The sequence below is a fragment of the Myxocyprinus asiaticus genome, chromosome 46, assembly GCF_019703515.2.
Source record: "Myxocyprinus asiaticus isolate MX2 ecotype Aquarium Trade chromosome 46, UBuf_Myxa_2, whole genome shotgun sequence".
In the NCBI taxonomy this organism is placed as follows: domain Eukaryota; kingdom Metazoa; phylum Chordata; class Actinopteri; order Cypriniformes; family Catostomidae; genus Myxocyprinus; species Myxocyprinus asiaticus.
The window spans coordinates 17,580,223-17,605,472 of NC_059389.1; the positions used below are offsets into that span (position 1 = coordinate 17,580,223).

The window sequence follows — 25,250 nt, forward strand, 5'->3', positions numbered from 1 at the left end:
TGACAAAGTGACAGGACCATGACAGAAACAATCATCTTACTGATTGTACTTTGGGCTATGTCATTTGTCATACACTTTGGGGGACAATGTAACCTGTCCTACAACTTGTCCTGACTTGTTCATCCTGTAGAGGATGTAAAATGCTATGTTGCTTTTCAGTGCTCATCATCAGAATCTACTGTTTTAACCCCCGAGGTGCCTATGAAAACATGATCTTGTTCATAAAATCACCAACAACTGAATCGTACATTTGGGGTTATGCAGTTCCATACGATAATGGACAGAGGTGTGTCACGGGCGGCTGTCACACTCTTCCAGACATACAGTAAGTATAGAAATAACACCAATCTTTTTTTAAAAGGCGGATTGTCGAACAAGTCATCATCAACAACCCTAGTGTAGATCTTGACGGTGCATGCTGTTTTATCAAACTCGCACAAAGCAAAATAGTTACCAGATATGGGGAGTTCACAATTCACAATGTTCGACGTGGGCAGATTCGCCTCAGTCTTGCGCTTCGGGGCAAAAGTTAACCTTTCAGGTAATTCCACTTGCCCACGCACTGGAGAAACAGCCATGGTCCTCAACCTTCAGAATATTTTCTGAATGTGCCGACTTATCCACACTCAGGAAAAAACTCACCTTTTAAACCACACGCTCGACACATCCTAAAGCTTATCACTTAAAACATCTGTCAACGGTCAAACCATAGTCAAACCAGAGGTCAAACACACATCTTGTAACCACAAACACACATCCTATCTAGCAAAATGCACATGCTGTCAAAACAGCCGGTCTATTGTTATCTCTCAAACAGACATCCGGTCTGCCATTTCCAGCTATTGTTATTCTCCAGCCAGACATCCGGTCTACTTCCAGCTATTGTTATCAAACATAAACATCTGTCAACTACTTCCGGCCATGCCCCCTCATCAATCAACTGACATTTGCCATAGGATATCACTACTGTTATAGTTAAACTCTTCTCATTTTTGGATTAACGAATCTTCCTGTTGTTGGAAAGGGAAAGTGTTGGAGGATTCTTGGATAAGTGGTTTTCAAAGCCACTTGTGTGTATATCTTATCTGAGAGGGGCGCTCATGCCAAGAGAAAACTGTAAGCTTTGTTAATTTTACCTTGCTTCCATTTGGCAAAGACACAACTGCGTTATATTCTATTCATTATTGTTTTTACTATATGATTCATATTTTGGCATACTTGTTTTCTCATACATCCTATCCATATAATGTAGTAATATACATCTTTTTATCTCATATATCATTTTACCTATTCTTTAAATTCATTTGGCATACATTTGTTTTAATTACATTTCTACATTGGTAAATGTAATCAAATTAAATTTCTATTGTTTTTGTCATACTATACATATATGCAGTTGTAATATGCACAATGTTTTTCAGGTTTAATTTCTTCTGGCACCAAGGAGAGTTTCTCTGCTACTGTGTCTCTGTTATCTTCAAGGTTGGCTGATAAGTTACAGCCATGGAATGTAAGTTCTTTGTTTCATGTCTGTTTCAAAGAGATTGTAAGGGTAAGAAGGAACATCTCTAACTGCATTTGGAGTTGCTGGATTTCTTGCCTGAGAGCTCTCATAAGGTGCATCATCACATTCCGTTTTGTAAAGAGTCTTTGAACAACACAAAATACATTATGGCTGTCCACAGGGCTAAGAAACTAAATTCAAATTTTTATTTTCAATATACAATTTTAGTCACCAGAATTTGAAATTGATGCTGTTACCTTAGTCCACAAGAGGGCACAACAAATACATATAAGCCTAACAGTACCGTGTTAGAATTAGTACATTCCTGGCTCTTAAAAAAGTGCATTTAATTTAAAACTAAAGTGCATTAAAAATAAATAAAAAAGATTTACAGTAGGTAGTTCATAGTCTCTAATGTTAAAGCTGAAGTATGTAACTTTTTTTTTGTGTTAAAATACTTTCTACTATCACAGCTTAATATGCAGAGACAACAATAAGTAGTTAAAGTAGTTAATAGGTTAATTTTCTCGAAAACTTTAAACACTGTGGTGCTATGAAAAGTGGTGGTATTTGTTTTGATTGACCCAATTACACCCACCACAACAACATTTCTAAACCAATAGCATAAGATGGGGGCAGGACTATCTCTTTGTTTGATCAACGTTAGATGAGAAGCGTATTCAGAAAGCTGTAGTTTATTTTTCCAGTTACATTCGATGGCGCTTCTGTCGCAGAAATTACATCAGCTTTAAGTACAAAGTCAAATGAGGGGAAAAAAGCTTCAGTAGACAGTTCTGTGTTAACATGGTGTTGCACTGGTGCCACTACCGCAGACTCAAGCTTCATAACAACGGCAATAGCATATTGTTTTTTACTTATTACAGTTGTGTGCACGGTAACAATATTCCTAGATAGAAGTGGTATTCGGCTAAAGTTGGTGGTGAAGCAGCTCAGACTATAAGCCCTGGTGTTGTTTAAACAGATAGAGCACAACAGTATGGAACAAAACACAAGGATCTAGAGACGCACATTTATAAATTAAACTCTTTCTAAATGTCTTTGACTCTTTTCGCCACATTTTGTAGTTTATTTAGGGTCTCATGCAGGAGGGCTGTGTTTTTTAGATTCCATGTCAAGTTAAAAAGAACTTTAATCTTTAAGAACACATATCGACACCTGTGTTCTATTAAACTTAATTTGTTACACTGCATCTAGCCTTTTATAGCCCAAGAATGCAATCAGTCCAAAGGTCCAAAAATCATATAAAGGCAGCATAAAAGTAATCCATACAACTCCAGTGGCTAAATCGATGTCTTTAGAAGTGATATGATAGGTGTGGGTGAAACAGATCAATATTTTAGTCCTTTTTTACTATAAATTCTCCTTTCTGCCCAGTAGGTGGCGATATGCACAAAGAATGTGAATTGGCAAAAACAAAAGAATTAAAATGTGAAAGTGGAGATTTATAGTAAAAAGGGACTTAAATATTGATCTGAAGATATGAATTTAACCACTGGAGTTGTATGGATTACTTTTATGCTGCCTTTATATGTTTTTGAATCTTCATAGTTCTGGCCACCTTTCACTTGCATTGTATGGACCTACAGAGCTGAAATATTCTTCTAAAAATCTTAGTTTGTGTTCTGCAGAAGAAAGAAAGTCATACACATCTGGGATGGCATGACGGTGAGTAAATGAGAGAATTTTATTTTTGAGCAAATCATCCCTTTAAAATAAATAATGTATAGTGCAGTTTTGTCCACTTCCAAACAAAACTGCCTTGAAAATGACTTACTTTTCCAGTTTGGGGGATTGCGTTCTTCATGATTCGGGCTACGTTGGCTATGGGGAGATAGATGTCTTGTTCCCTTAAGTTGTCTTTGCTTCCATTGCCATCATCATGGTCAATGAGTCCCTCATCACCTTCATCTTCAAAATAACATTAATATGCATACATTAATCTCTGTTGACAAACCCAGCACAATAATTTTATACAACAATAAAATGGGTTTTGGGCTAACTCACCATCCTGAGCTTGGAGCACAAAGTGACTACCAGCGATATATTCTCCTGCTATGCCAAGCTGGGAGGCATCTGTGGTTGAACTATCCCCGTCCATCTAAAACATAAATGAAATTATACACAATTTGTACAAGGTAGGTACAGGGAGATATTGGTTGTGTCTCAAAACCTAGTGTGCCTACCTAGATAGGTGCATTTGAACGTTGGATGGTTTAGTAATCTGCTAAACACATCAACGTTTACAATATGGATGTATTTCAAAACCTAGTGAGCCACCTATCTAGACAGCACTTTTGGGCATCATAGGTCTGTAATGCCCAAAGATACTTTCTAGGTAGGCAGCTCACTAGTTTCTGAGACACAGGCACTGTGGCTACTATAGTACCTATAATTTATTGAATTAATGGGCATTTATTCATTAGTGTCAATTGCTTAGATAACTTTATTTCAAAGGAACTGATCACATTTTTATTAAGGACTACAAGAAACAAAACAAAAAACTCACTGACCATATCAGGTTTGTTGTACACAAACTACTCTATTGTTCATTATATCTTGTAGATAGGCAGTTCAGGCCAAATAGGGCATTAAATAATAATAATATGGAAAAAAAAAATAGTATGAACAAGGGGACACATTATATCTATATAACTGGTACTTGACTGCATATGGTGTATTTTATTTGCTAAACCGCTCATTTTGCGCTAGTGTTAGCAAAGAACAGGGAAGGAAAACACGTGAAATAAAGACAGACCACATTCACTTATTGGGTTAATCCGATAAAACAGATTGAAAGAGTGTAAACGAATGATTATGTGTGAATGTATTAAATGGCACGAAGACGGTAGACAAGTCAACGCAAACGTGAATCAGCTCAAAATTGTTTGGAGTAAACAAAGGGGCCGCACACCATGACAAGCTTTTATACAATTATTCCCACATCTGCGAGTGGCTTTTCATTTCCCGCGCTTAATTTTCTCATTCTCCCCGCCAACTACTAATAAAAGAGTCGCGCGCGGAGAATTCCATTCGATGTAACGAAATATTGGTTAGCAATCATTGGCCGGAGCCGCACACTAACCTGCGATGAAGCCCTGGTTGGTTCTCGTCTCGGTTCGGCCGTTTGGTTGGACAGAAAATGGCTGCGGAAGAGCCAGTCCCTGCGCAGGGCTGAAAAGTCCCGTGGAGAAGTCTCACATGGACACCAGGTGGCAGTATTTAGTTATTTTTAATAACACAATCAAGTATCAATATGGTGCCCTCTCGTGGTGATGAACGTCCTTCAACTGACATAATTATTAGCTATCAGTTTTCTTTACAAAAACATCATTACCATAGTTTGACTCAAATTTGAATCCCAAAAATATTATTATAAAATATATTTTCCTCCCACAATCACTACCTGTTATAGTGCCCCAAAAAGAAAACACGCTGACCAAGAGCTTCAATTATTGGCTCAGAAATAGAAACTCACGTCATGCCTTATAACATGCGTGTAACACTGGCCACTGTCAGACAACATATAGGCACTAAACCCACACCCCAATGCATAACTGTCCAAAATAGATCTTGAAAATATAGACTATCTTTATGTGCTGTCAGCTTTGAAATATGTGCTTACTAAAAATGAATTAAGTGCTTTTGGAAAACTACCAAATTATCATTTATAATATAATATAAATCATATAATTTATTTGGATGTTTAAATAATTAAATAACTGAAATTGATAACATACATTATGATCTGTAGGTTTGAATCATCTATAAGGTTAAATAACACAACATTCAGAGCAGCACTGTCTATTCATACCCTAAATTTTCTACTTCAGTTGCTACTTTACTGTAGATATCTGGACCAGTTGTTAATTGCTATGAAAATACAAACAGAATGCTACAAATGCTAATGAGTGAAATCATGTGATTATTGTTTTAACACTCCAAACATATTCTTAAAGGGATAGTTAACCCAAAAATGAATATTCTGTCATAATTTACTCAACCTCGTGGCATCCCGGATGTGTATGACTTTTTTCATCTAAAGAACACAAATGAAGATTTTGAGGAATATTTCCCCTCTGTAGGTCCATACAATGCAAGTGAATGGTGACCAGACCGTTCAAGCTCCAAAAATCACAAAGGCAGCATAAAAGTAATCCATTAGACTCCAGTGGTTTAATATATGTCTTCTGAAGTGATATGATAGGTGTGGGTGAGAAACAGATCAATATTTCAATCCCTTTTTTACTATAAATCTCCACTTTTATATTCTGAAAGTGAAAGTGGAGATTTATATTAAAAAAGGATTTAAATATTGATCTGTTTCTCACCCCATAGTGATTGCATTACTTCAGAAGATATGGATTTAACCACTGGAGTCTTATGGATTACTTATATGCTGCCTTTATGTGATTTTGGAGCTTGAAAGGTCTGGTCACCATTCACCTGCATTGTATGGAACTACAGTTGAAATATTCTTTTAGAAATCTGGGATGGCATGAGGATAAGTAAATGAGAGAATTTGAATTTTTGGGTTAACTGTCCCTTTAAAATAAATTTATAATAAGTAAATATCAAAATGCTTTCCTGAATTCTGTTCAGTTTTATAAGGCTACCTAAATGCAATCATTTATCTACATTAAATGTTTAAGGGTTCCAGAATCTTGATGTCAATGAATACATTTATGCATAAAAATGTTAACACCTTTATCAGAACCATATTAGAAATGCTGTTCCAAAACAAAGATGTTGAACCAGAGATTTGCTCTACTTGGGTAAATAATGTTGTTCAAGTATGTAAAACATCTCTTAAATTATTCTTTGCCAAGTAACTACCCTTAGTCTATGGCATATGAAGTTTGTATCAGGTGGTGAAGAAGACACTCAGGCAATCCAGAGGAAAAACTTGAAAATATTGGAAAGTCATGGATCATTGTTTAAAGATGAAAAGATAGACATTTTTTTTTTATTATTATTTCTTTTTAAACATTCCCTCAACCCTTATCAATCAAGAGAACAACATAACCGCATGTGACGTATTAGTCAAGTTAGAGCACTATTCATTCCAAAACATAATTTGGATCTTAATGCCTTAGTGCATAATTAGAGACGTTACTACATATAACTACAACATGTATATCTTTGACACAGAGCTGCTGTAAGATGATCTCTTAAACTCATTTAGCAAAAATGTAGTTATATTAACACAATTCTATGAGACTGGGTTGCATATCTCTCTATCCAGCAAGATCCAGGACAATTTATTGCTGTGGTGTACTGTTCAATGTGTTAATGTAAGAGCTGCCATTTGTGCCACATATATTTAACATAATAATGGAAGCAGAGAACAGCTGTTCTTGAACCAATGGAGATGGTAACATGACATCATAATGTACAAAAAAAAAAACTACAGTCACACATGGTAAAAGGCAGCATTTGTGCAATTCAATGAATTGTGCACAGTGATTTGACTGGTATGCTTGAAGAGGTTGAAGATTTCTTTCACTTCAAATATTCCAAGTAAAGCTGTTCAATTATATGAATTGTGCAGAGAAATAAAAGTGTAGACCAACACCACGTCCCAGCACATCAGGTAGCCATAGATTATATATATGATCGGTTTTTGGAGGTTACTGCCTTCTGCATTCGTGTCAAAAATGTCATGAGATAAAAACAAAGTGCCAAGAAGAAAGTGCCCAGTAGATCCCCCAAAGCTGTCAGATAGGGGATGGAAAAAAATCAGGATCCCTGCCATAACTCCACAAGCAGTGAACCATCACATCAGCAGTGCAGAGCAAAACCTGCATGGAATAATATTAGGAGATGGTTGAGAATAAAGGCATGGACAATGATGGACATTGTGACCAAATAAACCATATGTAACTAACAACAACAACAACAACAACAACCCCTAAGTATGAGCAATAGTACCAGTAATGGATCTTGTTCACTTGCTTGTGTAAATGCTGCTGCCAAATAGAAGTAAATTAAGACAGGAGTGGGCGGGTCGGGGCTGCCTTGTATTAAGTAAATAGTGTAGATGAAGACCAGATGACCTGGGATGGCCAATTTGAGCAGCTGTAATGAGGCTGTAATGAGGGAACGACCTCCGTGGTCGTGTACACGAGAAGAGACTTGGGAACAGAAACTTTTCTTCTCCTCCTCCGGATGGCCAAAGTTGACAATGCTGGCTCTGGGACGGACAAGGCTTCTGGCTTGTTGACTGTGGCAGGCATGGGCTCGTTGGCCGTGGCAGGCATGGGTACTGACAAGCTGTGAGGATGGGTCTTTGTGACCCTACGCACCGACATAAGTGGTGGATAATTTTACTTGGAAACAAGGGCCGTGGGAGGCTGGGCTGTGGTATAACGTGGAGTAGACTTAAACGTGGTGGTGACATGCCATGGAGCAGACTCAGGCGTAGCTGTGGCATAGCGTGGAGCAGGCTGAGGTTTGGCTGTGACATGGTATGGAGCAGGCTGAGGCGTGGAAGACTTGGAAACTGGAACCAGGGTTGAGAGAGGAGGTTCCTCTGAAGCGAATGTCTCTAAAATTAAATCCAAATATTCCTCCCACATGTAATCACCAGTCTCCAGCAATTCCCTCCACTTGTGAGCTTGGAGGCCGATCTGATACAAGGACTTCAAGTGGGAATCGGTAAATCCTGTGTATCTGGCAACAGTGCTAAACAGACAGGAGTATTCTCTAATTGGAAAGTTCGCTCAGCTCAACTGGACAAAGCACGCTGCTAAATCCATTTCGGATGGTCAGTCTTTCTGTAACGAGGCAGACGTGGAATGAGGATCTAAATGCGGCTTTTAATGGAAACCAAAGTTAAACAAAGTAACTCAGAATAAAAATGAAACAAAACACAGAAAACCAAGCACAGAACATGACAACACATGTGAAGACTGACAAAGAAACCAGGGCAAACAAGGGCTTAAATACACATGGGCAAACAAGGAAACAAGAACACCTGGGGAAAACTATCAGGGGAAAACCAATCATAAAATGAAACTACAAAAGGACTACAAACTAACAGGAAACAGGAACTAAACAAGAATTTCAACATATAAGTCAACACAAAAACAGGGAATATGTGACAGCAGAACCTGCACTGATCTGCCATTCAGCCCTGACAGCAGCACACTGAAAGCGATAGCAATTAAATAACCATCACAATGTAAAACCAAAAAATATGTTTATGATTAAAAGTGCTTTTTTCCTTATTTCTGTGTCAGTATGGAGCTGCAGGCATTGCTATCTCACAGAGTAGCATAATTTTTAATGCACTCATATATTAATATAATTGCATATATATTTATTTTTACCTTTGGTTCAAAAGCTGCGACATGGGCAGTAACATCCTTTAGCATCTTCTGGAAGCTTCCCCAGAGGACAATAAAGATGAAGATATGTAGCTATACGACTAGCCTGGATGGAAACCAGATTACCACAAACACCTTAAGGAGACGTTAACATTGGAAAGTAAATTTTAGTCAGTGGATTAGGGCCTAGCAAGTGAGTTTTCAAGTGTTTTGTTTGACCTACCATTTATAACAGGTGTGTAAACCACAATTCCCTCAAGGTTTGGATCAGAGATTGTTCCGTCCAGAATTACTCCTCCAAGACTTGAGATAAGAATCAAAGAAACATGTTCTTCTTTTGTTGCCTATGCCAAAGCTTTTTGCTGTATCTAAACTGGAAGTAGACAGAACTTGTCTGAACAGTTGCAACATGGTATACTGTTTATGGTTGTTGATGTAGTGAGTGGGGTAAAATATTTTAATCTCAGTTTTGATAAATTTACCTGCTGACCACCATAGCAGTTACTATTGGCTCCCAACTAGAATACAGCAGTTTGTGGCTCTCAGGGTGCTGCAATGAAATAATTACTCACACTGGAGTCAGGCACACAAATAGAATACACACCAGGTAGGCAATGTAAGTGTAAGACTCTACAAACAGGAAGTTAGAGAATAAAAGAGGGAATTAAGAAAAAACAAATAATTCTGATTTAGAATAAAAAATAAAAAAAAGTACATAACTCTAGATAACACTCTGGTTACGACTGTAACCTTGGTTTCCAGACAGGAGGGAATGAGATGCTGCGTCAGTAGCTGATGCTATGAGAAACTCCTACCAGTAGTGACGATCTCTGAAGCCCTATAAAATCATGGCAATCTATTGGCAGATGGTGCTTGACGCTCCGCCCCTGATGGTGCATGTCATTGAGGCATAAAAACTGGACTAAAGGAAAGAGCTTGCATGTGCCCACTGGAAATGAATGCCACCCACCCTCGGTGAATGGTCAATACAACTGAATTTGTATTGGGAACTGGAAATAAAATAATTTCTGTGCTTATAGTTGAGTCTCGAGCAACAAGGACTGAACTTTTTATTGGAACGTGACAAAAAATTGCCATGGAGCCAGGGCAACAGAACAAACAGTAGCATTGTTGTGAACATCTTATCCCGCAGCGGGGACAGCAAAGAAAACTCAGTGGGGACACAGAGGAGTGTTCCAGGCCTTCTTCGAAGACGAAGTAGACTGTCCCGTGGGCTCTGATCCCCACTTCATGGTACTCTGACCATCAGGAATGTTTGCCTTGCCCAGAAGTAGGTTTTTGCCTGGGATGAGGGCCAGAGAGCACAATTTTATGCTTAGGCCATGGCCAATTGGGCCTAACCGCTGGCTTATTCTCCACTTTCTGGTGATCTGGAGTGGCGGGGGCACTAAGCTTTGCTGTACGCTGCCCTGAGGAAGAGTGCGAGCAAGCCGGTTGTACCACAGAGCCACAGAGCATTCGTCAAGATGTGCTTGTACACTTGCGACTGCTTTTAGCTGCCTGGATCCACTCAGTGAAAGCACACATGGCATCATTAAAGAGGCCCTGCTGCAACACTGGGGAGTCAAGCAATGAGCAGTTGAGTCAGAGATGACACTCTATGGACATCAAGCTACCTATATATCTGCTGATGGCCTAGACAGTGATCTTAGTAGACCAGAGCGCCAGGTTAGTAGCGCGAGTCCAGCCCATTCTCCTCCATGTCCTTGAGTAAGTCAGCCTGGTAGGCCTGCAAGACCGTCATGGTGTGCAGGGCCGAAACAGCATGACCTGCTGCAGTGTAGGCCCACAAGCAAGGATGTAAGCCAGCATGGCATAGATGTCTGCACCGGCTTGGCTTTCCATCCAAGTCCAAAGGAGGGCCATAAACGGGCTACTACTACCTCATCAGCTGGTGGAATCTCACTACAGCCTCTTTGCACGCCACAGTTGAGCATCTTGAAGGCCACTGCACTGAAAACATGCATTTATGCAGAGTAGGGTGAATGCCACGTTTTGACCAGCTGGTCATGCAGCTCGAGGGAAAATGGCACCCAACAGCGGGACACAGAGTCGTGCCAGCTCAGTAAGAACCGTGCGTCGAGCCAAGAACACTAGTGCGCACACAAAGTGGGCCACTCAAGCTGGTGCATCTCCACCACCCGAGTGAGAATCTGCATTAGCTCAGCATCAGAGACTTTCGCCCGGTTTTCAGAGTGAGACCAGGCCTTGCCTTCAGATGCTGCAAGTGATATAGCATCTTCGTCTTCATCGTCACCACCAAACATGATCATAGATCGTCTCGCGTGCATTCAACGTGTGAAGATGCTTGAAATGGAGGCGAGGAGATACTCAAGTCTTGCGCCGGTGGCAAATCCTGCTTAAACTCTCCGCACTCTATATCCTGGTCTCCGCCTGTCTTACACAGTCCATCAGGAGCCACAGAGGGTGTATAGTGAGAGGGACTGGCATCATCCTTTAGAAAGAAGGCGAGCCGAGTGCCGCTTCCGCGTGAGCTTGGCCCAGGCAGATAAATCAGCACTTGTGCCCGTCAGACAAAGATATATATCGCTCACTAGGTGGAAAACATTTGCGAACGGCATCTTGAAAAAGACGTTGTTAAGCAAACAGCTCTGTAATGTGCTTTACACTCAATAAAACAAATAACAACACAATGCATGCAACCCTGTAAAGAAAAATTCTGATGAAATGGCCACGTGCTCCAGTTTATCAGCCTGCAAACACGCGCGCATTAGGGGCAGAGCATCAAGCGCCATCTTCCAAAAGATTGCCGTGATTTTATAGGGCATCAGAGATTGTCACTCCTGGGAGGATTTTCCCATACCGTCAGCAACTGACACAGGGTCAAAGTGACTGACTTGAAAGGGAATTAAGGAAATGTGAGTGGTGTTTGTCCATACAAAACTTGTTACCAGGACATTGCTATATGGTTACTAAGGTTTTCTGAATGTTTGTGATTGCATTACTATGATGTTTCTATGGTGGAATTAAAAATAGCCCACCCCCGAGTCTCTATGATATTCTGGTCTCTAGATATGGCTCCGACCTATCTTTTAATATAAGTCTGAAGGATTCTTTTGCCCATTTATTGTCCAGCAGGCAGAAAATGTGCTTTTCTCAACAAGCTGCATGATTTGAGATACTAATGTCCACAAACGGTGCAGGACAAGTTATCCACCAAAGTTTGACACTTGGGGTTAGGGGTTTCTTCAAATCTATAATGTGTCATTATCTCAAATCATGACAAAAGCTACTAGTTTTGAATGTTAACTTATTCCCTTCTCTCCAGTAAAAGAAGCCTTGGCTGATGATGGCAAGCAGTCCCAGTGTGATGAGGTCACCAAAACTGGCTGCGATGGGCGTGGTTATATTGTCTGGGTTGACACCTATCTTCTTTGATCCAACAATCAAACCAACCATTATGATACATAGAAAAAGCAGTTTTTGAGGATATAAAAACCATTCAGGATATACACTTGAATATACTTTATACAATTACAATTAAATTCTTATGTTCTACTAGATTGATACATTTAGTCTTGCCTTTGCCAGCACCGTTAAATATCTTCTGTTTTCAACATATCTATGAAAAAGCAAGTTCAATGCTTAACTTTTTTTCCATCACTAATAAATTCCATAAATCATACTGACAATTTCATTCACGCTAAATTATGATTGTGTGAGCTATTTTGCCTGAGGATAATGAGTCTATATTCGGCCATGTACAGTATTTTCACACATGGAAAATGGGTTTGCATGTCATGATCACAAGCCACGAGTCATTCAATTGAGAATAATCTCATGATCATCACTCTCTTTAGTGAAGCCACAGAGAAGTTAAAGAAAACACCTCACACTTTGGGATTTCATCATCATTGATCATAAAAGTATTAAAAAATAAAAAAAAATTCAGCAATGGAAATTTCTAAAAAAATTGGTTGATTTGACACAGAATAACCCAGCTGCTGGTGTCTCCACTAGGCTTCTTAACCACAAATGGGTCTTTATAGCTAAATAGGTAAAATAGTATTCTTACTGCTGTTGAGAGTCGTGATGCCAGTGTCATCTCCAGGTTCTTTAGGCCAATCAGAGGTGGGACTAGGATGAAGATCTCAGTCACATTCCGAAACACGTACCAGTGCTGTCACATCAAGACAGAAAACATCCATTTACTCATCCAGAATCTACCGTAAACCCATTATCTCCCAAACTCACCCTCACTATGTCCAATAACATCCCTGCAAGCACTGTTCCAAAGCCTGCTAAGAGGAATGGAACCAAAATCTGTACCACCATGACTCTGACAGGCTCACGTGTCTGTCCGAGTCATGGTGGTATTCTCCTGGCCATGAATATTCTGCGGCTTATCCTGTAATATGGTCTCAGAGGCTGCATTGGGAAGCAAGGGATCTGTCTCTGAATACACTTTGTCTATATTATTGCAGATACAGCGAGTGAGGCTTGATGTTCTGTCAGGTCCTCCTGTCTCTAGACTGGGCTTAAATGGATGGCCATTTTCTCTGGATGGCAGGTTAGCTGAGGTCAGCTGCCATCCCTGTTGTTTTTGGTGACAGATCCCATTGTCATCACATGGCCTTGTCAAATATGTATTCCACAAACTCATGTAGCGTTCACTGAGTTAAACATGAAAATAAAGTAATTAAGCTTAGAAGTTTTGTTTCACTTGTTGGCTATTCAGAGTAAAAATGTGATCACCATTAACTAGTACAGCTATCGTCATTCTCAGATTTGTTCTTGTATGATGTAGCTTGGTGTTCATTCAGTGCTGAAGTTTGATGATGTAGTTGCTGGACATCTCACCTGATAAACAATTAAAACCTAGGGAAAATTTGCAAAAATAATGTTAGAGAAATTAATAGAGACAGCCTATGTTAAAATTTCCTCATTCCCCTGACAACACATGTACATTACCTAGACATCTATTTGATGTGTGTGTTTTCATCCTGGAACATGTCATTTTTTTATTATTTATTTATTTATTTTATTTTTTGCTCCCCAATTTGGAATGCCTAATTCCCAATGCATTCTAAGTCCTCATGGTGGCGTAGTGACTCGCCTCAATCCAGGTGGTGGAGGACGAATCTCAGTTGCCGCCGTGTCTGAAACATTCAATGTCAAGTGGCTTGTTGAGTACGTTATTGCGGAGACATAGTGCATGTGGAGGCTTCACGCTGTTCTCCACGGCATCCACGCTCAACTCACCACTGCCCCACCATGAGCGAGAACCATATTATAGCGACCACGAGGAGGTTACCCCATGTGACTCTACCCTCCCTGGCAACCAGGCCAATTTAGTTGCTTAGGAGACCTGACTGGAGTCACTCAGCATGCCCTGGATTTGAACTCACGACTCCAGGGGTGGTAGTCAGTGTCTTTACTCGCTGAGCTACCCAGGACCCCCAAAGACGTATTTTTTACATTGTCAGCTCATCTGCAAATCGTCTTTAAGGCACATGTCAATAAGTATGTCTCGGATGTCAATAAGACATTCAACAGATGTCTTTGAGGCATTTATGATGTAGAATGTTTGTAAATCTGATCTTTTTAAGATGTTTAGCAGATGTTAATTAGACTGTGATGCTTTCCAGGTGAAAATATCTAAAACAGACATCTCAGAGATGTACATGTTCTATCTGAGTACTCATTTCTTTTACCAAAATAAAACTAGTTGTCTAATGCATACTTAAACAAACAAAAATACATAAATAAATAAAAATAGTTAATTTGTCAGTCAGCAGGGTGAAAGCCATCAGATAAAACTGTCAGCAAATCTTTGTTTCACTGTAAAATATTTCTTCATTAGCATACGGTAAAGAGTAACTAGTTTCAGAAGAACTGTAAGAACTGTAAATGAAGTTGTAACCTATTAAGTTCAAAGTTGAAAATAAAGGATTTTATTTGTCAAATGTTCCAATATATGTTCCAACTAAAAAACAGTAAATAATAAATTAGATATATTCCAATGTGAGCAATTTTAAAAAGTAGGAAAACCATTAAAATAAAAGTGTTTTTTTAAATGTGAATGTTACCGTTATATGTGCATTGGTCTCAAGAAAGACACTTGTAAGCATAATGGGTGAAGTCTATGGCATTTTACATTGAATGTTTAAAACCTATGAAAGCTGGACTTTGAGAATACAGTGGCATACATGAGGAGATAACAAGTAAATTTAGAAAACCTGAGCAGTGCATGTTCTCCATCCAGACAAGTTATAAACATAAACTCAAAAATATGTACATTTCAACAACATACAGTATGTGCTGACATAGTGACTACTATATATATATATATATATATATATATATATATATATATATATATATATATATATATATATATATATAAAATCACAGAAATAAGCTTTCAGTCAACGAAGCAGCAGCATCATAATTAGCTCTAAAAAAAAATCACCTTACCCCAATGTAGCCACAGCCTTAAAATCTACAAGTTGAACATATGGTGAGGTAGAGCACATTTTCCTCTTCTCTCTGCCATTCAGTCCTCATTACATTCTGCAGCTGAAGTCCTACCACAGTGTGGCAGTAGTGAAGTCAATCAGCAGATCAGCACAATCACTGATGCCCCTACTGCCCATTAACTTATTTGAGACACATTTTCATTAGTATATATATATATATATATATATATATATATATATATATATATATATATATATATATATATATATATTTTTTTTTTTTTTTTTTTTTTTTTTTTTTTAAGATATTCAAATTTAGATTATGGGTACAACACCATTCAATCAGTGTAGACACCTCCCTCCTGTAGTCTGATTCATTATCATCTGTTATAAGACCGATCAGTGTTGTGTCCTCTGCAAACTTGAAAATTGTAACAGAATCACAGTGTGAGATACAGTCATAAGTGTACATAGAATATAGTAAAGGTGACAGGACACAGCCTTGGGGAGCACCCATACATATAGACACTGAACTCAAGAACTTGTTATTAATTTTCACTACTTGTGATCTGTTTTGCAGGAAGTTCAGAATCCAAAGGGCAAGGGGGTGAGGGATTTTTTTATTTATGTATGTATTTTTTTGTTGTTGTTGTTGTTGTTGTTGAAAATATTAAAATAGGGTTGAGGTATAAATGTGCCCTCCAGACCTCTGTGGATCAATGGACTGGCAAAATAATGGTTCTTTTTTCATTTATATAATTGTATTATGTTGTCACCCACTGGACAGAGTGAGCACTGCAAGTCATAAATGGATTACGAATATTTTTAGTCTGTGTAATTTATTTTAGGATGGCTGTGGATTCATTATCGCCTGACTAGGAGTTTGATCGATTTGACAACGGATCGCAAAGTAAGTCTGATCAGAAATGATGTTGGGATTTAAAAAAAAAAATAATAAAATAAAAAAAAATTATGTAAAAGCTTCATAGAGCCTGCTGCTAGCTGAGTAATGTTAGTTAGTTGTCAGATGATCAGGGAAAGTGGTCAAGTTAAGACACTTTGATTAGATTGTGTTGGCCTGATTTGACAAAAATGAAAATGATAGGGAAACCTTTCACTTTTGTTTTAAAGTGTAAACACTATGGTACTGTTGCACTGGAGTACTTAAACTGTATGTGCAAAAATAGTAAATCAGTTTGCTAATTGCATTAATTGGCCATTTTATTCAGTGCTCAAAAATTGCATCAGTTATTCATCTTTGTTAGGTATCTTAATGTATTATATCTCATGAAATATTTCCTTTTAGATAACAGAATCAGATGCAGTTTGACTGTCATTGTTAATAAGTGGTCTAAATTCTATGCACACATGCTAAAATATTTTAAATATGGCCCAAAGATTGTACTGTAGAGTATGAATACATTGGGGTCAAAAGGTCTGAGACCATTTGAATATACTTCTATTTCCTTATTTAACCCACATTTTCCCTTTGCAAATTATATTATCAGCTCCGCTATTTGAAAAGTCAATTTAAAAATAAAAATATTTTCATAGTGTTTGAAATAACCCCTTTTCTGCTGTAATGACTCCACAAATTTATCCCAGCATGAATTGAGAATGTTCCAAAGAGCATTTGCTTATTTGAGTAAAAATATTTCAGAATCTTAAAGGGATAGTTTAAAAATTACAAAAATAACAATTCTCTCATCATTTACTCATACTCATACATTCCAGTCTTTCGTCTTTCTTTCTTCAGCAGAACACAAACAAAGATTTTTAGCAGAATATCTCGGCCCTTTAGCTCCATTCAATGCAAGTGAATGGTGACCAAAACTTTGAAGCTCCAAAAAGCACATAAAGGCAGCATAAAAGTAATCCATAAAACCATAAAGTAATCCATATCTTCTGAAGCGATCTAATCGGTTTTGGGTGAGAACAGACCAAAATATAACTCCTTATTCACTATAAATCTTTACATTATCAGTCACCTTGTTGATCATGATTTTAAGATAAATAAAATTTCCTGGCGCCATCTAGCACTCTGCGCATGCATCAAGCACTAGGAAGTGTAATCGAGCTTGAAATCATGATCATGCTTAGGGACTGCCATGGGAAAATGTACAGTAAAAATGAGTTTTATTTTGGTCTGTTCTCACACAAAAATGATTAGATTGCTTCAAAACACATGGATTAAACCACTGGAGTCTTATGGATTACTTTTATGCTACCTTTATGTACTTTTTGGAGCTTCCAATTTCTGGTCACCATTCACTTGTATTTTATGGACCTACAGAGCTGAAATATTCTTCTAAAAATCTTTGTTTGTGTTTTGCAGAAAAACAAAGACATACACACCTGGAATGGCATGAGGGTGAACAAATAATGAGAGATTTTTCATTTTTGGATGAACTATTCCTTTAAATACTTCTTGTTAATGTCATGACATACCCTTTCTTTGTTTTACTTTTTTTTATAATCATAATACTTTATGACCCCACTGTACATGTCTTCCTATGGTAGAAATTAATGCAGAAATCAGTATCTTGAAAAATGTCATTCAGTCAAAAAAAAGAAGGAAATCATTTAAGGCGTAAGTCTGGTTTTGTGTTGACTGTTTAATTATTGCAACTGGTTCCTTCCTGTGCAGAAATTCACACGGAAGTGCAGCATAAAAACAATGAGAAGTTTTTAGAGGAGTATACTGCTCAGCTCCAGGGTATTGAAGAAGCGTTGGATGACTCTATCGGAGATGTATGGGACTTCACTCTGGACTCCATTGATTTGAAGGTGTTGTCTTAATGATTATGGATTCATACCTGCAATTATTTCCAGTTAAATTGCATTCACCTTCTATTTGGCTATGACATGTAATATAACTCTTTGCTTTGATTTTGTCCAGCTTCTCCCTCATGAACAGCCCTCACTGTTGGAGCTCATCAAGACAGATAATAAGGTATGATACGTCTGCAGATCTTGAACTCACGATTGAACAATTTGCCCTCTTATGTGCTGCAATCACTTGAGTTTTAAATGTGATAGTGTAAAAGATATTATTCTTTAGAAATAGTTGTCATTGTAATTTTAGAGATGGTTATTTGGTTCAAATATTTGAATTTATATTTAATTTTATAGCAGCTATAGACTTGGCAAATACTAAAGGGCAATTATAGTGTATTATGTGTAAGGTACACCCATTCCTTTTTTTCATCAGGTGCTTAATAAAGTCATCACAGTATATGCAGCTCTTTGCTGTGAGGTAAAAAAGCTGAAGTATGAGGTAAATTTAAGGCTGGCCGAATAAATGGAGATGGATTATACAAAATCATGTAAAGTAAATTACGATTGAAAGTGTTAATTCTGTTTTGTGTTTTACATTTTCTACTTTTAGGCTGAAACCAAGTTCTACAATAGCTTGTTGTATTATGGGGAAGGAGGTAATAATTGCTGTTTTTAGATTTTACAATACAGTCTGTATTCTATATACAGACAGTATTTGCCACCCACTTTACTTCCCTAATGTGGCATTTTCTTAGTGAAACGAGAACAAACGTGGTCACTATATGTTAGGTGACTGGCTTGGATAAGTCATTTTGATTAAAAGGTTAAGAAGAATTTTTTTTTTAATTTGCACTGATGAAACTTATGACCACAAATGCATATTAAGAACATTAATTGGTAAATATTGATTTCATGTTGACTTTAAGCTCATTTAGCTCAGCTGTGCCTTTTAATAAAAAGAAAAATATAATGCATCGAAATACGATTCTCTTTTTATTGGATTGCAGTATCAGACACTAGTGTGGTGGAGAGAGAGAGTCCCAAATTCAAATGGGCCGCTTCATTTCCTTTCTGCAGGTTTGATATCTGTTTTTTTGCATTACATTATTTTTTTTTTGCATTCTAAAAAAAATAAATTTTTCTGAGCCCTCAAATATAAAATTATTTGTTCTGTTGTTGTTTGAATTCTTGCAGGAGCTGTCTTGCTTTGCGGCATGCTGCTTTGAGGAGGTGGTCAATACGGTTCACCAGCTGGCTGCTTTGTACAACAGCAACAAGTGAGATGTTAAAAATATTAACATAATGTTTAATATTACATTAATGCAGTGTTGCTTAATTATTCATTTTCACCTCTAGGAGTGCAACAAAAATCATTGAGTCCACTGGAGTACCCTTTCAGGTAACTTAGGTTTTCTTCATGTCATTCTTCATTGCTTCCTATTTTCTTGCATTGACGGTTTCTCTGTGTCTTCACTCAGACCGCGTATGAGCAACTAGGTGAGCTGCTGGTGGTCCTCATTATGCTGGATGAGATTATGGAGAACCATGACACTCTGAGGGAACACTGAAAGATGTATAAAAGGTGTGAACAGACTTTAACTAGCTATAGTTTCCATCTTCATTGATTCTTTTGACTCATCTTTGTAGCCATGTCTTGTACATTTTGTACTAGCCACTAAAACTTGCTTAATGTAAATTAAAAATGTAAATCATTTACTCTCATCATTTACTCACCCTCATGCCTGCTGAACACAAATGAAGATTTTTAGAAGAATATCTGAGCTCTGTAGGCCTTCACAATGTAAGTGAATGGTGGCCAGAACGTTGAAGCTCCAAAAAGCATGTAAAGGCAGCATCCAGTGGTTAAAGCCATATCTTCAGAAGCGATATGATAGGTGTTTGTGTTAAATATAAATTCTTGCCCTGCCCAGTAGGTGGTGAAATGCACAAAGAATGTGAATTGCCAAAAACAATTGAAGAAGAATGTGAAAGTGAAAGTGGAGATTTATATTAAAAAAGGACTTAAATATTGATCTGTTTCTCACCCACACCTATCATATCGCTTCAGAAGATATAAATGTAACCACCAGAGTTATATAATTACTTTTATGCTGCCTTTATGTGCTTTTTGGACTTAAGTTCTGGTCACCATTCACTTGCATTGTGAGGACATACAGAGCTGATATTTTTCTTTTAAAATCTTTATTTGTGTTCAGCAGAAGAAAGAAAGTCATACACATCTGGGATGGCATGAGGGTGAGTAAATAATGAGATCATTTTTATTTTTGGGTGAACTATCCCTTTAAGAAAGCAAATTAAGAGTTTTATGATGTTTTAGCTTGTGGTTCTTAACAAAGTGACCCTACTTTCTGATCACAACCTTGTGTGTGTGTGTGTGTGTTTTGTTTTTATGAAGGTTACTGAAATCTGTCCATCATAACCCAGCTAAGTTTGCCATCCCAGAGGAGATGCTAAAGCCCTTTGAAAAACTCCTACTGAAGCTGGAGGGGCAGCTGTTGGACAGCATGATCTTTCAGGTTAAACCATTTCCAGACCTCATTTTTCTCATTCAGTTTTTGAGCTTTATTTGTTATTCAGCTAGCAAGAGCTTAAAGAATAATAATAATAATAATAATAATAATAATAATTATAATGCACTGTATGGTCTTATTGTGCACATTATAAAGAAAAAATTTGATAAAAATAATAACTTCCTCTGACTCAACAACTTTTCTGCTGAAGTCTTTCACAATTATTTCATGCTGAATATTTTGTCACTCTTTACAAAAGCTAAATGTGTTGCGAATGCATTTCATGTATTTATTTATTGCTTTAATACAATAGTTCCAATGTGCAAGTTAATAATATTGATTAACTTACGTTTCAGACAAAAATTGTCCAGTTAGTTATGCATTTCCTCTCCGCCAGTGAAATAGTTCCAAAAGAAGCCAAAGCATCAAGCACAACTCACTCTCTGCACTGCTATCACATTAGTCTTGTTTTACTCAAATCAGGGTTTTTGAACGAATCTTTTTAGTGAATGAATTGTTTTCGTTCAGTTACATTGTTTTAGTCGAGAACGACTGGGTTTTGTTCAGTAGAGGTCGATAGATAGTGGATTTTGCTAATACAATAGCTAAGTTGGTGGAAAAGGCCAATAACCAATTAATCAACCCATAGTTTTTAACATTTATTGAATGTTAAAAAATGTTCTTAGTCTTTCCTTACTGTGATGCAGTGGCGGGCCATGCATTTAAAGTCTAAGCCTTCAGTGTGATTCATGCCATTAAGAAAACAGTTTCATAATGAAAAAGACACCCAATGCCTTTGGGCATCATACATTATGTCGCAGCTAACTAATAATACCAATTGACATTTTAAAAACACGTCCACGCACGAAAGCTAGAACTTGAAGTGACGCTTAATGCTCAAGCAAGTTGGATGTGGGATATTCCTACTTGATATCTCCGACCATAAATGCATTCCATTCCCCGATATTCGGAACTGCAGTGCTCCTGTTATCTTAGCAGGGGTTTGAGATGTCTCCTAGCAATCCAACTGATCAACAATGCTGCAGCGCTAGCATTTGTGCTTCAGGTGTACGATTATCAAAAGAGATTATAATGTTTTAAATTTGTATACCTGTTTCTGCAGGTGTTTGTTAAACAAGCTTTAATATCATATAATGTGGAAACTAAGACATTTATCGATATTACTTAATAAAGTGAATGTTTATCACTTACTTTGTATATCTCCCTGAGTGTCGAAATGTTTGTGTGACATGTTGAGTTGAGAATTTCTGCACGAGCCTACAAGTTGTAATTCTGACTTCAAGATGCATTCCATTGCACTTTTCCTATTAGGAAGTTGTAAAATCCGACGCAGCACTACTTCTCAAAACTTGATCCGACACTGAATGCTCAAGCAGCCTAATTTACACTTAGAAAACTCCTGATGTTGCTATAACAATGCAAAAAACACTTACCAATTTGCTTGAAGTGAAAATCAGTCCTCCTTTCCTGTTTAATAAATTAAGCAATCACACGGTCATGCAGAACATCTCGTGTTTTTAAATCCATAAGGATCTCTTTCTCAATGGCGATAGCGGCAGTGATGACAGCCGACTCGTCAGCAAGATCTCGTGCTTTTCGCTCTTGAATTACATACATCACATAAAGCGTGATTGCTTCACTCAAGGCCAGCTAGAAGGCCTCGACCGGGACATATCCTAAAGATCACACCCACCAAGAACAAATAAATCAATCTGATTGACTGATGAATCTGACAATCTGACTTTAGTTGCTCATTCATTTGCACTGTTGAGGGATTTTGAAGAAATTCTGAAGGCCTGAGGGGGTGGAGCTCAGACTCACGCGCTGCTTCGGCTTCAGGCTTCGGGCATGCGATTTGTGAAACAGCTGTCACGCTTCGCTTGTAAACATCAAGGAATAAATTCTGACTGGATAAACTTTTAGTTTTTCTCTATCTGTTTGTAGATTAATTAAGAGTGGAAAGCGATTAAAAATACATAGGATAAAAGGTGATTGAGAATGAAAGGATGAAAAATATTTATTTATTTGGCATGTTAGGCCAGCAGAGAAGGTTTTGCTGGCCCTGAGAATATACCACTGCTGTGACGGGTACAGACATAGAGTCTCCAAGAGTGCAAAATAAATAAAACCCCAGATGCAGTTTATTGTGTAGCCAAAACCCTAAGAAAAAAATAAAGATTTGGTGCATAACGCAGGACTTTTAACTATAAACAAGCCCAAAATAAACTGGGGACTCTTAATTTGAAATGTCGGTGGTTTCAGTTTAACAATTGATAAGTTATACTGTATGAATATACAGGTGCATCTCAATAAATTAGAATGTCGTGGAAAAGTTCATTTATTTCAGTAATTCAACTCAAATTGTGAAACTCGTGTATTAAATAAATTCAATACACACAGACTGAAGTAGTTTAAGTCTTTGGTTCTTTTAATTGTGATGATTTTGGCTCACATTTAACAAAAACCCACCAATTCACTATCTCAAAAAATTAGAATACATCATAAGACCAATAAAAAAAACATTTTTAGTGAATTGTTGGCCTTCTGGAAAGTATGTTCATTTACTGTATATGTACTCAATACTTGGTAGGGGCTCCTTTTGCTTTAATTACTGCCTCAATTCGGTGTGGCATGGAGGTGATCAGTTTGTGGCACTGCTGAGGTGGTATGGAAGCCCAGGTTTCTTTGACAGTGGCCTTCAGCTCATCTGCATTTTTTGGTCTCTTGTTTCTCATTTTCCTCTTGACAATACCCCATAGATTCTCTATGGGGTTCAGGTCTGGTGAGTTTGCTGGCCAGTCAAGCACACCAACACCATGGTCATTTAACCAACTTTTGGTGCTTTTGGCAGTGTGGGCAGGTGCCAAATCCTGCTGGAAAATGAAATCAGCATCTTTAAAAAGCTGGTCAGCAGAAGGAAGCATGAAGTGCTCCAGAATTTCTTGGTAAACGGGTGCAGTGACTTTGGTTTTCAAAAAACACAATGGACCAACACCAGCAGATGACATTGCACCCCAAATCATCACAGACTGTGGAAACTTAACACTGGACTTCAAGCAACTTGGGCTATGAGCTTCTCCACCCTTCCTCCAGACTCTAGGACCTTGGTTTCCAAATGAAATACAAAACTTAATCTCATCTGAAAAGAGGACTTTGGAACACTGGGCAACAGTCCAGTTCTTCTTCTCCTTAGCCCAGGTAAGACGCCTCTGACGTTGTCTGTGGTTCAGGAGTGGCTTAACAAGAGGAATACGACAACTGTAGCCAAATTCCTTGACATGTCTGTGTGTGGTGGCTCTTGATGCCTTGACCCCAGCCTCAGTCCATTCCTTGTGAAGTTCACCCAAATTCTTGAATCGAATTCTTGACAATCATAAGGTTGCGGTTCTCTTGGTTGGTTGTGCATCTTTTTCTTCCACACTTTTTCCTTCCACTCAACTTTATGTTAACATGCTTGGATACAGCACTCTGTGAACAGCCAGCTTCTTTGGCAATGAATGTTTGTGGCTTTCCCTCCTTGTGAAGGGTGTCAATGATTGTCTTCTGGACAACTGTCAGATCAGCAGTCTTCCCCATGATTGTGTAGCCTAGTGAACCAAACTGAGAGACCATTTTGAAGGCTCAGGAAACCTATGCAGGTGTTTTGAGTTGATTAGCTGATTGGCATGTCACCATATTCTAATTTTTTGAGATAGTGAATTGGTGGGTTTTTGTTAAATGAGAAAAAAAGAGCCAAAATCATCACAATTAAAAGAACCAAAGACTTAAACTACTTCAGTCTGTGTGCACTGAATTTATTTAATACACGAGTTTCACAATTTGAGTTGAATTACTGAAATAAATGAACTTTTCCACGACATTCTAATTTATTGAGATGCACCTGTACATTCAATAATGTCTATGCTCCATATGTGTTTTGTTTTATAACATTCCATATTAATAATTGTACAAAAGTCGATAAACTGTGACAGAGACTTGACTCCTTTATAATGCTTTATATGTAAATATTAAAATATTAAACCAAAATAAGCTTTTATCCTATATATTAACCAGATGAAGGTGTGTATAAATATCAGTTAAAGTCAGAAGTTTACATACACCTTGGTTGACATCATTAAAAATATTTTTTAACCACTCCAGTGATTTCATATTAGCAAACTATTCATATTGGCAAGTTGTTTAGGACATCTACTTTGTGCATGACACGAGTAATTTTTCCAACAATTGTTTACAGACCGATTGTTTCATTTTTAATTGACTACATCACAATTCCAGTGGGTCAGAAGTTTACATATACTAAGTTAACTGTGCCTTTAAGTAGCTTGGAAATTCCAGAAAAGCCTTAAGGCAATTAGCCATTTAGCTTCTGATAGGCTAATTAGCTAATTGGAGTCAACTGGAGGTGTACCTGTGGATGTATTTTAAGGCCTACTTTCAAACTTAGTGCCTCTGTGCTTGACATCATGGGAAAATCTAAAGAAATTAGCCAAGACCTCAGAAAAAAAAGTCTGCTTCATCCTTGGGAGCAATTTTCAAATGCCTGAAGGTACCACATTCATCTATACAAACAATAGTATGCAAGTATAAACACCATGGGACCACGCAGCCA

General features: G+C 37.7%; 1 protein-coding gene and 2 pseudogenes across 1 annotated transcript in view; 1 reads left to right on the forward strand and 2 right to left on the reverse strand.

The window, feature by feature from the left end:
• nfybb (nuclear transcription factor Y, beta b) overlaps positions 1-4,711 on the reverse strand; it is a 30,608-nt gene extending 25,897 nt beyond the window's left edge. The window contains exons 1-3 of the mRNA XM_051689494.1: positions 4,608-4,711; positions 3,530-3,623; positions 3,300-3,433 (exon numbers count right to left, since the gene is read on the reverse strand). Coding sequence (XP_051545454.1) covers positions 3,300-3,433; positions 3,530-3,623 — 228 coding nt within the window. The 5' untranslated portion in view covers positions 4,608-4,711. The remainder of the gene's footprint in view (positions 1-3,299; positions 3,434-3,529; positions 3,624-4,607) is intronic.
• A 1,843-nt stretch (positions 4,712-6,554) lies between these two features.
• Positions 6,555-13,495, reverse strand: LOC127435707 (solute carrier family 41 member 2-like; annotated as a pseudogene).
• Positions 13,496-16,159: 2,664 nt separating this feature from the next.
• The window catches only part of LOC127435791 (WASH complex subunit 4-like), a 36,547-nt pseudogene continuing 27,456 nt past the window's right edge, over positions 16,160-25,250 (forward strand).